General features: G+C 43.8%; 1 protein-coding gene across 4 annotated transcripts in view; it reads left to right on the top strand.

Annotated features, from left to right (window-relative positions):
* The window catches only part of PIK3R5 (phosphoinositide-3-kinase regulatory subunit 5), a 162,824-nt gene that overhangs the window by 101,931 nt on the left and 44,288 nt on the right, over positions 1-16,605 (top strand). For 3 of the 4 annotated variants that reach the window (XM_033959995.1, XM_033959996.1, XM_033959994.1), the window contains exons 8-10: positions 14-167; positions 5,366-5,449; positions 9,780-10,521. In XM_033959995.1, the coding sequence (XP_033815886.1) occupies positions 14-167; positions 5,366-5,449; positions 9,780-10,521 (980 nt within the window). The remainder of the gene's footprint in view (positions 1-13; positions 168-5,365; positions 5,450-9,779; positions 10,522-16,605) is intronic. The other variant, XM_033959997.1, reaches the window with a different exon arrangement.

The following is a 16,605-nucleotide window of genomic DNA, read 5'->3' as shown; positions in this document are numbered from 1 at the left end:
TTTGGATTTTCAGTCCAAGACATTAGATGACCTTGCAGAAATCTTCTCAGACAGCACCGAAGCACTGGAGACAGCAGTGATTACTCAGGACCCTACCAAGGCCAGAGAATGGCTGCAGACTAAGCTGAAAGACATTGGAGAGAGGGCAGGACTTCCCACTATGACAGGTATTCTCACAAAACCCATGACACTAAGGACAGCCCTACTTTGGTGCTCTCCTCTTTCAAATTTAACAAAAAAAAAAAAAAACAACCCAAAAGAAACAAACACCAGTAGTCATGTTTCACTCTACCCACCTCAATTTTCCTGGCTTTAAACCTTTTAGTGATGCTGTGAAATGTTAATCTGGCTTCCAAGAAATTAAAAACAAACAACAAATATAGAGAGGTCAGTATGCAGCCAGCAGTGTTTAGCATTTTGCTGACCACCACCAGTGTTATGTCTGGAAATTCAATGCTGGGCTATGTATGGGCTTTGGCACATAATTTCCAGATGTAGAAACACAGAAACACAATAGCAGATAAAGGCCAAATGGCCCATCCAGTCTGCCCATCCACAGCATCTACTATCTCCTCCTCTCCCTATAGGCTAAGGCTTTGTACATCTGCATTGTGAGGTCATAGAGCATTATTGTTATAAGCTAAGTCTCTTATCATTTGCATTGTGAGGTCATAGAACTTTGTGGTTATAGAAATGTAGAAACATGATGGCAGATAAAGGTCAAATGGTCCATCCAGTCTGCCCATCCACATCATCCTCTACCTCCCCCCTCTCCCTAAGAGATCCCATGCCTTCTTGAGCTCAGACACAGTCTTTGTCTCCACCACCTCTTCTGGGAGACTATTCCATGTATCTGTAAAAAGGTAATTTCCTTAGCTTACTCCTGAGCTTATCAACTCTTAACTTCATCCCATGCCCTCTCACTCTGAAAGAGGCTGGAGCCAACTAAACCATAAGAGGATAAGTGCAATATTCAGCACTTAACCAGTTATGGTGCACAGCATAAAGATAGAACGACCTTATATGTGGTCCTATTCATGCAGCTATTTGGCCAATTAAGTGTTAAATATCGACATTTAACAAGCCAAGTGCTGACTCTGCCTCTAGATCACCCCTCCAAATAACTGGTTTTGAGTTTCAAGTTTATTTAAAATTTACTATACCGCCTACTCTAGACCATTTTTAGAAAGATTTTTAATACCATACACTCCTGTAAGATCTCTTAGATCAGAAATCCCTGCTGGTAACTCCCTCACTAAAAATTATTTATTCAAGGAGGGATTTGATCTTTTCTGTTAAAGCTCCCCAAATTTGGAACTCTCTTCCTCTCAATATAAGAGAAGAAAAATTATCTACTAAATTTAAAGGCCTACTAAAAAGCTGGCTGTTTAAGGACGCCTTTAACTGACCCTTTTCATAATCACATTATCTCATTCCCTGGAATTTATCTGGACAAGGAACACTGTTAAGTAGAAATTAAGTGGGTACCGTTCCCCAACCTTTTGTTTCCTTACCCTTCCTTTTTATTTATTTTCGAATTGTATTTAAACCATTTCCCCCCCTCCTCTTCATCAATGTTTTTACCTCATAATTGTTAATGTCCTGTTTGTTGGAAATTTTTTATTTTTTTCTATTTTTTATTTTGTAAATCGCATTGGATTTGGATACTGCAATTATATCAAATATTTTAAATAAACTTGAAACTTCTAGGCAGTGTACAAAAACGCCATAAGAATATACCAATAAAATATAATTTAATCTAAAACAGAGCAAGGGAAAAAAAAAAAATGATTCAAGGACAAAAAACGAACAGGAACAAAAGGGAAGAGGGGATAGGAAGAAAAGAAAACACTTAAAGGGAAAAACAGAAGGATGGGGAAATAATACTAAAAAAATTTTTCTAAAAACTAAGTCGTCCTTAAAAGGACAGTTTAGGTTACAAAGGCATCGCGGAATAAGAATGTCTTTAGCATTTCCTTAAATTTGATCAGTGATGTATTTTCCCGCAAGCTGTTCCAAAGAAAAGGAGCACTTACAGAAAAGATCGTTTGGGGCCAACTGGTCATTTTCAGTGGCACTAAAGGCCGGATTCAATAAGTGGCAGCAGCAGCCACCTAAAAAATGGCTTCTGATCGCCTGTCAATCACGCAACTGTGCCGTTAATAGGATCAACGGCTTTGTGAAAGGTAGGCACTGGAAATGTCGGCCTGGGTGTTAAAGGCCTACATTTCTGGCACCTATCTTTCACATGAATCGTAGTTATGGAGGTGCTTTACATGCCTAACGCCACTTCCAGCGTTAGCCACGCCTGCAGTGGCATTAGGCATCGTAAAGTACCTCCGTAGTCATGATGAAGGTGCCGTTTTTCTAGGCACCAGTAGGCGCCTACAGTAAAAAAAAAAAAAAAAAAATAGATTTCAATCATTTTTAAATGGTTTTTTCACCTTAAATTGGACGCCTAATTTAAGGCACTGTTTATAGAATATGGGGCTCATAATTGAAATGGAAATACACGTATAAACTGGCCTAAATCGGCACTTAGACGATCAGTGAGACAAATCGTCCAAGTGCCGATAATTGAACCGGGTTTTAGACGTATCTAAAAATGACTTAGGCCTTCACAGTGCTGCAGTACGCCCAGAGCTAAAAGAGGCGTTTTAGGAGGAGTGGTGAGGGTGGGATTTGGGCAGGACGTGGGCCATCCTACACTTAGTCGTACTGCATGTATAACTGAAAGTTTTACAACACTGCCTAGACGGAACTTGGACGTTGTGACTTAGACCATCTAAAACCAGGTCTAAGTCACAAGAAGGTATCCAAAGTGACCAGATAAGCACTGTAGGGACAAAGTACACACCCCCACACTCTGCCCCAGTGATCACTGACACCCCCGCTAAAAATCATAATAACAACTTTACATATCTGCCTCCTGGCAGCCTGGCATAGGAAAGCCTAGTAGAGCTGCACAGAGATGGCTTAAGTGGTCTGGGGGGTGAGTTAGTGAGCCATGAAGAAGAGGACCCAGGCCCATTAGCCACTCTAATCACTGCATTTGGTGAAACATGTGCACCCCAAACCCTTTTGTACTGCCATGTAAGTGGCTCCTGCAGCCATAAGGGCTATTGGGGTGGTAGATAAGTGGGTCTAGTTGGTTCTGGGGGATGTTTTGCGGGGGCTCACCATGACCTATAATGTTGTTGTGGTGAGATGTGTATGTGGCACCCGTTTTGTGATGTTCACAGCAGTGCCCTGTAAGGTACCCCACTACTTTGGTGCAATGTTTGGGTATCCAGTCCATCACTTTGCTGACCCCGCCCACGTCCAAAAGATCTTGTTCTAGGCGTTTTTGATTTGGATGAATTTTTGGATGAAAATGGGGTATAAAGATGGACGACTTAGTGTTCTGGACGATCAGACGGCTGGACATACAGTTACATGATTTTCAGAAAAAAAAAAAAAAATTATGTTGGGTGTATTTTTTGAAAATGTTCCTTTTCCCATCATGTCCGACTTTGGGCAACTAGCGACTTAGGCCCAAAACGAACTTAGACGTATCTTTTGATTATGCCTCTCCACGGGCTTAACTAGTTAAGTGCCGTTGAATATGACTAGTTAGCCTTAACAAGTAAAATAACCAGCCAGAAGCCTTTTCTGGCTGATTTAATCATATTGAATTAAAAAAAACAACTTTATATTGTGCATATCCTACAATTCTATGCGGATTACAAATTATTCAGGTACTCTAGCATTTTTCCCTAACTGTCCTGGTGGGCTCCCACTCTATCTAATGTACCTGGGGCAAAGGGGATTAAGTAACTTGCCCAGGGTCACAAGGAGCAGTGTGGGATTTGAACCCACAACCTCAGGGTGCCGAGGCTGTAACTCTAACCACTGCGCCACACACTCCCACAAATATTGACCCCCATAGGGACAAAGAAGAACTAACATGAAAATAAGTAAGGAATATTCACTCCCCCCTCCCACTTTACTAAGCTGCGGTTGAGGTTTCTACTGTGACCCAGAGCGCTAAAAAGCTCTGACGCCGCTCCAACGCTCACAGAATTCCAATGAGCGTCAGAGCAGCGTCAGCGCATTTAGAACTCTGGGCCGTGGTAGAAATCGCTATTGCAGCTTAATCAAAGAGGGCCTATGTTAAGACCAGTGGCGTAGTAAGGGGGAGCGATCTGCCCCGGGCGCCATGTTGTGGGGGGGGGGCGCTGGCACCCCTCCTCCTCTCTGCTCCAGCCTCTTTCCACTCCTCCCCTCACCACAAGCGCCCCCATCCCTCCCCCGTACTGCTAGTCGTTCACCGCCGCGAGCAACAACTTTAATATGCTCCTCGCAAATGCGCCATCTCTCCCGCTGATGTCACTTTTGGGTGCCATGCCTAGGGGTCGTAAGGCTCACTTTGAAATTCTTGTTGCTCATGGCGGTGAACGACTAGAGGTACAGAGGGGAGGGAAGGAGGGGCACTCATGTGGCAGGGGGGATCGGGGAAGGAATGGAGGGGAGGAGAGAGGTGCCATCGCCCACAGGTGCCTCTCACCCTCGCTACGCTACTGGTTAAGGAACATATTGCATAGCAGTCTTAACCATTCCAGATTTGGCTTTGTGCCTTCTTAGGTCCAACATGTACATAAAACGTTTAATGAAGAAAAGGTTCTTATAGGAATTCTATGGGTGTCGGAGCATTTACCTCGCCAGCCAGCACTAAAAACTTCTAATGCCGTTTAATAAAAGGAACCCTAAGCGAATATTCAACGCTGGCTGGTTAAGTTAATCATGGGCAAAGATAAGACTGCTCTTTACGCATTTGTGGCTAGCTAGCTACATTATGCAAGATAGCCAGTTAAAGGTTTATTTATTTTATTTATTTATTTGTTCATTTTTATAGCCCGTCCTCCCCAGAAGCTCAGAACGGGTTACAATAAAATAAAGATAGTTGGAAATTCCCTAACTGTCCCGAAGGCTCACAATCTAGCTAAAGTACCTCAGAAAACAATTATGAAATAGTAAAGATATAACAATTTGAATAATAAAAATAAAAAGAATAACACTAAAGTAAATCAAAACCTCAAAGACCCAAAGCAGTCCAAGCAAGACAGCCAAGGAGGAGGCAGGTCATAGCTGATATTGAAGTCCGCCGGAGCAGGGACAGCCGCAGGCCCAACGGACAGGTTAGCTGCTAACTGCAAAAATTCAGCACAGATTGTCTAAACTCTGTTTAACCGGCATGAGCTGCTCCTGGCTGATCAAACAGTACTGCATATTGGGAGAGTGGGTGCCTCTTTCTTAGTGTCTTTTGCTCATTTTTCCTAGGTACTTACTGTGTATAACATCTTTTTGTCTTCCCTTTTCTTATCAGGTAATAAGCAAACATGTAAACTCCAGACTCTCCCCCTTCCCATTGCCAGGTGTCACACCTACAGCTGGGAGCAGGATAATTTTGGTAAGCTCACCAAAAAAAAAAAAAAAAAATCTGCAAGAATTTATCATTGATCAGCATCAATAAATGGTTAACTTATGTCAGGAGCATTCATTCATTAAAAGAATTTAATAGAGAAATTACTTTCAATCTTTTCTCTCAGAAAATAATTAAAGGGAAGGGGGGGTCTTGTATACTGCCTTTTGCATTCAAAGCTGATATTTAAAGTGGTGCATCTGGAAGGCGAGAGATGCTGGAAGGCCTGAGAAGCGAAAGTTAATGTTTATGAATATATGGGAGCCTTACTTACAAACCTTGCATCCTAAGGGCCGTAGTGTGGTCTTAAGATGGGTGTCCTAGAGTGTATTGATGTGTCATAGTGAGGTGAATTAGAGAATATCATTGGGGGAGAGGGGGGTTATGGGTGGGGAGGTGGGAGGTATTTATGCTTCTTATTTTATATTATTTGATGCATTGTTGTTGTATTTTGCATAAAGTGATGCTCTATTGTTTTTGATATTGTTTGCATCAATAAAAATTGTTTGAATCTAAAGTGGTGGACACTGTAGGATTAAGTGACTTTCCCAGGGTCACAAGGAGCAGCGCCAGGATTTGATCTGGGTGCAGAAGCAGCAGCTCAACCAATGAGCCATAGCCCTTCCTCTGGAACAGGTTGCCAGAGATTGTAGTAAGAGCGGTTAACGTAGCTGGTTTTAAGAAAGGTTTGGACAGTTTCCTGGAGGAAAAGTCCCTAGTCTGTTAAAGAGATGGACCCGGGGGAAGCCACTGCTTGCCCTGGATCGGTAGCCTGGAATGTTGCTACTATTTGGGATTTTGATAGATATTAGTGACCTGGATTGGCCACCGTGAAGATGGACTACAGGGTTAGATGGACCATTGGTCTGTTCCAGTAAGGCTGTTCTTATGTTTTTAATGTTGTTATCCTACAGGGGAAACCAAACAGACATAACAGAAGCTTTCAAAGTTTCCACAGGATATGATTTCTTTAATCAAGCCTCTGAAGGTCGCATGCAAAAAATATCTTGGCAAATTTCTATATAGTCCACCTAAAGTTAGGTGCTTTCATCAGCACACCTAGTCGATGTAGGCATCTAACTTAGGGCTAGATTCACTAAGCCCACCAATCAAGTCCCGACCACTTAACGACCCGATTTTCCTCCGATCCAATTCACTAACCTCGTGGCTGATCCTCCTCCGATCAGATCAGATCCGCTCATAGAAATGAGGGGAAACGGCATGCAAAGTAGGAAGGACGCAATTCACTAAACAAATGCAGGCACACCGACTGGGCTGGCCGATCCAAAAACAAGCGACTGCTGAGGACCAGTCGCTTGTGCAAAAACCCTGCTCTCTGCTCCGATTCTCCTGCTCTGGCCACCCTGCTTTCTGCCCCGATCTCTTGCTTCTCTGCTCTCAGCCCAGATCTCTTGCTCTCAGCCCCGACCTCCTGCTCTCAGCCCCGACCTCCTACTCTCTGCCCCGATCTCCTGCTTTCTGTTCCGATCTCCTGCTTCTCTACTCTCAGGCCCGACCTCCTGCTCTCTGCCCCGATCTCCTGCTCTCTGGTCTGACTCTTCTGCTCTCTGGTCCGACTCTCCTGCTCTCTGCCCCAGTCTCCTGCTTCTCTGCTCTCTGGTCCAACTCTCCTGCTCTTTGGTCCAACTCTCCTGCTCTCTGCCTCGATCTCCTGCTTCTCTGCTCTCAGCCCCGATCTCCTGCTCTCTGGTCCGATTCGCCTGCTCTCTGGTCCAACTCGCATGCTCTCTGGTCCAACTCGCCTGCTCTCTGGTCCAACTCGCCTGCTCTCTGGTCCGACTCTCCTGCTCTCTGGTCCGACTCTCCTGCTCTCTGGTTCAACTCTCCTGCTCTCTGGTCCGACTCTCCTGCTCTCTGGTCCGACTCTCCTGCTTCTCTGCTCTCTGCCACGATCTCCTTCTTCTCTGCTCTCAGCCCCGATCTCCTGCTCTCTGGTCCGATTCGCCTGCTCTCTGGTCCAACTCGCCTGCTCTCTGGTCCAACTCGCCTGCTCTCTGGTCCGACTCGCCTGCTCTCTGGTCCGACTCGCCTGCTCTCTGGTCCAACTCTCCTGCTTTCTGGTCCGACTCTCCTGCTTCTCTGCTCTCTGCCCCGATCTCCTTCTTCTCTGCTCTCAGTCCCAATATCCTGCTCTCTGGTCCGACTCTCCTGCTCTCTGCCCTGACTCTCCTGCCCTTCCCCGCAGTGCAAGCCCGTGGTTTTAACCCGCAGGTTAAAAGTTAAAAGTAAAATGGGCTCCCGAAAAGTTAAGTTTTTTAAAAAGTTTTTTTCCAGCTCTGCCGGGCACGGAGGGCCAGCGCATGCGCAGACCATCTACAGATGGTCTGCGCATGCGTCGGGATTGCTGGAGAGCAATCCGTGCAGTCGGTTGGGGATGTGATTCCATTCATCCTTATTTGCATGAGGATGCCTGGTGAATCAGCCCCACGGACTCGGATCGGATCGGATCGGTAGGCTGTTGTGTGAATCTGGCTCTTAATTGGTTAACAGACTTAATTGGCACTGATTGGCACTTAACACATCATAATTACCATTAATTGGACATAATTAAAAATGCTCAACTGCAACAGAGTAGACACCCCTGATGGTATGAATAACATGAGGAAGGATCTTGCAAAGCATGAAGACTGGTCTGAAATTTGGCAGCTAAGACTTAATTGTAAGAAATGTAAGGTCATGCGTTTGGGCTGCACATACCCGAGGGAATGATACAGTTTAGGGGGTGAAGAACTTTTGTGCAGAAAAGAGGTGCGGGACTTGGGAGTGATAATAAGTGAAGATCTTAAGGTGACCAAACAGGTCGAAAAGGTGACAGCGAAAGCTAGGAGGATGTTAGGGTGCATAGGGGGAGGTATGGCCGGGAGGAAAAAGGAGGTATTGATGCCTCCATATAAGACTCTGGTGAGACCTCATTTAGAATATTGTGTACAATTTTGGAGACCACACCTTCATAAATATCTAAACAGGATGGAGTTAGCCCAGAGGAAGGCTACTAAAATGGTCAGTGGTCTTTGTCATAAGGCATATGGGAACAGATTTAAAGATCTCAATATGTATGCTTTGGAGGAAAAGCAGGAGAGGGGAGATATAATAGAGACATTTAAATACCTTCATAGCGTAAATGTGCATGAGACGAGTCTCTTTCATTTGAAAGGAAGCTCCATCATGAGAGGGCAAAGGATGAAGTTATGAGGTGAGAGGCTCAGGAGTAATCTAAGAAAATGCTTTGTTACAGAAAGGGTGGTAGATGCGTGGAATAGGCTCCTGGTAGAGGTGGTGGAGACAAAGGCTGTGTCTGAAAGCATGGGACAGGCATGTGGGATCTCTTAGGGAAAACAGAAGGTAGTGGATGCTGTGGTTGGACCATTTGGCCTTTATCTGCCATCATATTTCTATGTTTCTAACTCAAAAAATGTTATTCTTTAAAAAGTAGGTACCTAAAAGTGGGCGTGGTTAGGGGGTGAATCATGGGCATGTGTTCAAATTTTCAATTAGGTACCATTAAGCGCCTAACTTAGGCGCAGGTATTTAGGCAAAGAAAAATTTTACATAAATACGGAGCACCTAAAGTTAGGTCGCCTAGCGACGTCTCACATCACTTAAGTGGCACTAAGCATGATATATATTGCACTTAACTTTTATAGAATCTGGGCCAGATTCTATAATTGGTGCCTAAAAATGATAGGTGCCTGAAGTTATGCATCTATTACATGTCGATCACACTTAGGCGCGTATTACACAATCACGCCGGACTTAATGCCTACATTATAGGTACCTAAGTCCTTTAGAGAATCACGCCTAGTGGCGCCTGAGTTTTTCTCCACCTCTAAACACACTTACTTTGGTGTTAGGCACCGCTAGGCACTTTGCATTAGGTGCCTATCTTTTATAGAATCTCACCTAAGAAGATAGGCGCCTATCTCCCAATTAATTTTTTTTTCAATTAAGCTTTTTAAAGCTCATTATTGAAGTCAATTTATTAATTAAGTTAGGTGCCTAACTTTAGAAGCCTAACTTTAGGCTCCCTTTATAGAATTCCCCAGTCAATGCTGCATTAGTCGGCACCAATGTTTTAGGAGATCTATATAGAATCAGGTCCACTGTTTGCAACATCATCTATGGCAAAAGGAAAGGAGTCCGGTCTTTAAAACCACTCTACTTGTAGGTGAATGTCGATAAAGGACTTTAGAATATCGGTACATCTAACTTCTTTTTATCTTGATTAGTGAGGTAAAGACAAATCTTCAAAGAAATGGAGGCAACACCCCAATTGCTGTCAATTTTCTTTACATTTCAGATATCTTGAATGATGTTTTCCTGGAAGAGTGTGGCATCCTCAAACGGACATCCTTAAGAAATGAATTAAATGAGGAGGAAGATGATGTAGAGAGTGATGGTGGTGGTGGTCCAGGAAGAGATTTTGTGATTTCAGCTTTGTCTAAAGACTCTCCTACGTGCTCTGTAATGTCTACTGTGTCTGAGGATTTGGGCATATCCACATTGTCAATTTCCTCCAAAAGCTCCATGCAGTCTTTTGCCTCTAGCCTCTCCAATTGTGTTGACAGTGGTTACATGGAAGACAGTGATGAAAGTTCACAAGAGACTTTGGGAAAGATGGACATCGGGGAAGCAAAGATGCAGAAGGCAGGACAGAAGTTAACAAGAAAGTTCTACAATCTATTCAAGAGCAAGAGCCACTCAGCCTTGAAAAAAGATTCCAAGTACCTCATTGACATCCACGGAAGCTTGCCTTGTAGCACTTACCCTTCTACATCACTTTTGATGCCACTTAACCGAGCCCAAAGCCTCTATAGCCCTGAAGGGAATAGAATACCAAAACGGTCTAAAAGGTCCCATTCGTTGCCACAGCAAACTATCAGCTCTCAGATCAAAGAGAGGCATCTAGCTCAAAATGTGGCTTTCAGCAGGAGACCTTTCCTAAGCGTTGATGAAGAAAGTAAGAGCTCCACGCTGCGGGTCATTGTGTTTGGATCAGATCGCATTTCAGGAAAGGTGGCCAGGGCTTACAGCAACTTGAGGTAAGCCATCGACACTGTTGACTGTTTTTTTTTTGTTTTGTTTTTTTACAATCTGATAAAAATAACCTCTCTTTAAGTATGCTTCTTGACTTTAATGCTGCTATAAAACAAATCTTGCTATTTCGGTGCCCCTTAATCCTTTCTTGGAGGCACTCCTAGGCAGCTGGGTTTTCAGGATTGTCACAGCGAATGCTAAAACTATTTATTTATTCATTAGGATTTATTTACCACCTTTTTGAAGAATTCACTCAAGGATCAGTCAAACACTCAAGAATAAGTCAAATTCACTCAAGAATAAGTCAAACATAAGCAATAGACAATTCCAGCAGTAAAAATATTCAAATTACAATACAAAGTATGACGTAGTCTACTAGATTACAATGTCAACACAGTATGTGATAAAACATTTTAATAGACAGCATAGGATGTAAGCTAAGATTGAACAAATAGATATGATAGAATAACAGGAGTAAGAAAATAAGGGGACTAATTTAACGAAAGTTGCACATGAGGTCAGAGAGGTAGATGAAAATTATCTTAGCTCTATGGTAGGATAAACACATTCTACTACTGTATTTCCTCGAAATAAGACCTACCCCGAAAATAAGCCCTAGCATGATTATGGGGGTAGATCTTAATATAAGTCCTACCCCCGAAAATAAGCCCTAGTCGCCGCCGCCACACACCCTCCCGCCCCGCCATTGACCCATCTCTCCCTCCCATCTAAACCATGAGACAGGAATACCTTATAACAGCATTGGCAGAAATCTACACGGGCTGCTTCGTGGCCTTCTATCTCCTAGGCATTCCTGTGCCGCATCACTGATGATGTCATCAGCAAGGCGAAGCAGCCTGTGTAGATTGCTGCCAACACTGTTATAACGTATTCCTGTCTTGCGGTTCGGATGAGAGGGAGAGATGGGTCATCGGGAGTGTGGGGTGGGGGGGTGCGTGGCGGCGGCAGGCGTGGGGGGATAGAAAGATGCTATGTGGGGGGATGGGAGGAAGGGAGGGATAGAAGCTACAAGGGTTCTGCTGCACAAAGGATGTGAGGGAGGGAGGAAAGATGCTGCACATGTAGGGGAGAGAAAGGAAATAGGAAGAATTGGGGTGGAGGAGAGGAAGGGAGAGCTGATCATTGCATGAAAAAGAAGACATCCCCGAAAATAAGACCTAGTGCCTTTTTTGGGCCCCAAATTAATACGACAGTGTCTAATTTTTAGGGAAACACAGTATATAGTATGTGCATCTGCTGTTACTCCTTCTGTGTGACTTGCAGGTTAGCTGCTACTTCATTAAAGGCATTGTTGAAGAGCTAAATAGAAAGAGTTTTGTGTTAAATGAAACTTTTCAGGGAGTGCGTTCCAGAGTGTGGGGGCGATGCCGAAGAAGGCTCATGTGCGGGTATCATATTGTGTAATGTTCTTTGGAGAGGGTGTGAATAAGGATTCTCCTTGGGAGGACCTTAGTGACTTTGGAGGTGTGTAGAGGGAGATCTTGTTCTTCAAGTAATATGGGTTATTTCCCAGCCAAATAAGTCCCTCTAAATATCGTAGGGATAAAGTTTTAAATTTAGCCCTATATTGTAGTTGTAGCCAGTGACGTTTTTACAAAAATGGTGTGATGTGGTCATGTCGCTTAGAACCTTCTTTAGTCTTTCTGCAGCATTCTGAATCAACTGGAGTTGGTACAGATCTTTTGTAGTTTGACCAGTGTAGAGTACATTACAGTAATCCAATCTTGATGTTATCATTGTAGTTGTTGCAAATGAAAGAAGCAGCTCTAGAAGGTTGCTTGGAATTGGGGGAGGGGGATCTACAAGTGTTGAATCGAGTTGTATTGCAAGGTTCCTGACTTGTGTTCATATTTCTGAAATTTATTAGATGCTAAAATGTCTTAGTGTGAATTAAAATACTGAAATGAACTGACATAAAAATATTGGTGGGTTATAATGCTGTAGATAACTGCATATCCATATTGACTGATGCCATAGACCAGGGGTAGGCAATTCCGGTCCTCAAGAACCACAGGCAGGTCAGGTTTTCAGGATATCCACAATAAATATGCATGAGATAGATTTGCATCTCAAGGAGGCAGTGCGTGCAAATTCATCTCATACATATTCATTGTGGATATCCTGAAAACCTGGCCTGCTTGTGGCTCTCAAGGACTGGAATTGCCTAACCCTGTCATATACAATGCAGCGTGAAATAAGAGCCCGAGAGTGCATCTCGATGGGCATCAATAATATGGGACTGGAAGGCCTCACTGATGCCAGTCAAGCGGTAGCAAAGGGATTTTGGTGAGTCTGGGAGTGGTCATTGGTAAATGGCAGGCTTAGTGGATGAGACAGATAGGGTAGGTGGAGGCATGAACAGGAAGACTGGCTTCCCGTCTGTGGAGCATGAACCGATTGGTTGGAGGAGATATTGGGGGGGGGTTGGGGAGGGGAATAAAAGGCCGGGACCTCCGAGTCTCAGAGCCTGTTCCTGATCCTTGGAGTGTAGTAAGATTTATGGATGACTAATAAGAACATAAGAACATAAGCAGTGCCTCCGCTGGGTCAGACCTCAGGTCCATCCTGCCCAGCAGTCCGCTCCCGCGGCGGCCCGAACAGGTCACGGCCTGTCTGAGACACCAGAAGGGGCCCCCTTGCCACCTTGGTTTCCCATTGAGTTTTATCTTCCCATCGAAGTCCTAACCCTCCGGTCTTGCACATGCACGACCTGGTCGGATTTCTATACTTATTACTTGGTTTGCTTTCTATACCTGTGTTACATCCCAGCACCTCTCTCAGTATCCCACGATCCCCCTATCCCTCAGGAATCCGTCCAATCCCTGTTTGAATCCCTGTACCGTACTCTGCCTGATCACTTCCTCCGGTAGCGCATTCCAAGTGTCCACGACCCTTTGGGTGAAGAAAAACTTCCTTGCATTTGTTCTGAACCCATCTCCCTTCAGTTTCTCCGAATGCCCCCTCGTGCCTGTTGACCCCTTCAGCCTGAAGAATCTGTCCCTATCCACCCTCTCTATGCCCCTCATGATCTTGAAGGTCTCTATCATATCTCCCCTGAGCCTCCTTTTTTCCAGAGAGAAGAGCCCCAGCCTATCCAACCTCTCGGCATATGGGCAGTGTTCCAGCCCTCTTACCAGTTTCGTTGCTCTCCTTTGGACTCTCTCAAGCACCGCCATGTCCTTCTTGAGGTACGGCGACCAATATTGAACGCAGTATTCCAGATGTGGACGCACCATAGCTCTATACATAAACAAGTTACGTGCCTGTCTTAGTTTTCTAGGGGAAACCATAAATTCCTTACCAAAGGTTCGTTATTTTGCCAGTTTATACTAAGAATAGAGACCAAGGCTATATGAAGAATTTTATTAGAAATATAAAAATATAATTCATAAGCCAGCAGCAATAACTAATTATTGTTCACAAAATAGGCATAGCTGGATGTCCTTGACTAGAATACAGTTCTGGTACATACCCAGAATGCATCAGGCATAAACAGCAAAGATGTTTTCTTCTTTCTCTTCTTGCATGGCTCGGGCTGGAATGATATCTTGCAGACAATGGTTCAGGCTTTATGACATCAGAGAGGCCTAACCTTCAGGTGTGAATAAGGAAACACCCCTACAGGAGGCAGCTTTCCTTTCCTCCTGCTCTTCTTCCTTTTGGGTGCGGTAAATAAGGACACTGGGGCCTGGGATGTCACAGTGGCAGTGATCCCGAGCTACTGGATACTGGGCTCATATGGCGATGAGCAGCTAGCTAGCAGTAAGCTATGGGAGCTGATGCCACTGGGCCGGGTGACCCGGAAATGGGGCATGGAGATCCATGCAAACCCACAGGCCCTAGCTGAATAGCAGGGTCAGGGGCCATATTTTGGTTTCTTTTGGCACATATGTTGTAGCTCGGGTGCTATTATTCTACTGTTAATGTTTGCACCAATTTTGGTTTCCAATAAACAGAGCTGCAGCCTGGTTTTCCCAACAGAAAGTGTCTGTGTTTTGATTCCTGCATTACCTTGTCAAGTGATATATAAGTCTGTCATGATGGGGGGGGGGGAGGTTGAGGGGAAAGTGAAGGGAGAAGATGCATAGCGAGGATAGGTGTAAAAAGGAGGGGGGTGGGGAGTGGTATGGCGCATGAGTTGAGACCTTTCCAGGTCTCGATATTACTTCCTCTTCCTGTTTCACTTTGTGGTAGTAGAATGGTTTTAACCACAATGGCAATTTGCTAAAGCTTTCACTTTTCCACTGTGATGATCAACCTTTGAATCTCTCTTAAGCCTCTGTGGACCTTATTCAAGATGGACTTTTTCCCATGCTATGCCTATGGAAACATGTCTTTGTTGAACAAAATCCTGACAAGTTGCTATTTCACTTCCTCAGTAGTTTGGTGCAGAGCTCATAAAAAAAAGATATAGGGGTAACTCTATAACTGGGCACTACAAGTTAGGTGCCTAGATAGTTTGCTGAACATTAATTCTACAATGGCTTCTCGGTGCCAAGATTCCATTTTAGAATACTAGCATAAGTTGGTATCTGCGGGCCTACATTTAGTTGCGTCCACTTACACCGTGTCATTAACAAGTGTTAATGGGCACACCTAAATGCAATAGTTATGCTCATAATTTGTAGTATTCAGTGCGCTGCTCATGTGACTGTTAGACACGCCTATGGCCCACCCATGCTCCGCCCCTTTGAATGCCCCTCCCCTTTGCATTTGCATACAAAACAGTAAATTCTCTATAGGTCACCTATAAAAATCAGCACTGAAAAGGTTAGTGTTTAGTGCAATTCTATAAACTGCCTCTGGAGTTAGGCGTGGTTTATAGAATCACACATAGTGCCAGTCTGTGCAACTAACATTTAGGCACAGGCATTTATAAAACCAGGTCTAAATACCTGTGCCTAATTTGCGCACAGATCGGGTGTATTCTCTAACTGTGCGCCTAACTTTTAGGAGTGCCCAGGACCTGCTCCTCTCCTGGCACACCTCCTTTTGAGATCAATGTACTAGAATTTGCACACAGCGCTTTATAGAATACATTTACCCCCCTCTTTTACAAAGGTGCACTAAGCTTAAATATTAGCGTGTGCTAAACACGCGCTAAATGCTAACGTATGCATGTTATCCTATGGACGCATTAGCGGTTAGCGCACGCGTTGATTTAGCACGCTCTAAATCCGCACTACAACGCTTAGCGCGCCTTTGTAAAAGTGGGCCTTAGAAAGATGTGCATATAAATTCTAATTAGTGCAAGTTAATTGCTTGTTAATTGCTATAGATTGGCTTGTTAAACAATTAAGTTGTGCGCGTAATTTTGGCCACGGTATACAGAATTTGGGAGTAAGCAAACTACACATCTACATTGCCGAAAAGTGCTGAGTGTGAGGCTGCCATTTACATATGTAATGTAATGTAATGTAATGTAATTTATTTCTTATATACCGCTACATCCGTTAGGTTCTAAGCGGTTTACAGAAAATATACATTAAGATTAGAAATAAGAAAGGTACTTGGAAAATTCCCTTACTGTCCCGAAGGCTCACAATCTAACTAAAGTACCTGGAGGGTAATAGAGAAGTGAAAAGCAGAGTTAGAGGAAAAATAAAAATAAAATAAACATTTTAACAAGACAGCATTGATCTAAATACTTTGGAAGGTAGAAGAGAGGAGAGAAAGGAATAGAAGCAGAAGGGGGAGCCGTTGAACAGTAGAATTCTGGAGAAATTTAAATGATAGAAATAGAACAAAACAAAGACAAAAGGCAAAACAATAGATAAGATTAAAGATAAATCATAAGCTGGAAAGAAAAATAAAATAAAACTTTGTCTTCAATCCACGGTTTCAGCTCTCACACCCACTTACATGATAGTATTCTATAAATGTGGGAATGCACATGGATGACCAGTTATAAAAAGAATGGGGTAGTGAAAATAGAAATGGTACAGAGAAGGGTGACCAAAATGATAAACAAGATGGAATGACTTCCCTATGAGGAAAGGCTAAAGATGTTGGGCTCTTCAGCTTGGAGAAAAGACATAAGAACTCGGATTTGTGACCGCAGGTTGGAT

The sequence above is a fragment of the Geotrypetes seraphini genome, chromosome 10 (assembly GCF_902459505.1).
Source record: "Geotrypetes seraphini chromosome 10, aGeoSer1.1, whole genome shotgun sequence".
Lineage (NCBI taxonomy): Eukaryota > Metazoa > Chordata > Amphibia > Gymnophiona > Dermophiidae > Geotrypetes > Geotrypetes seraphini.
This window is presented reverse-complemented; position numbering and strand designations above follow the sequence as displayed.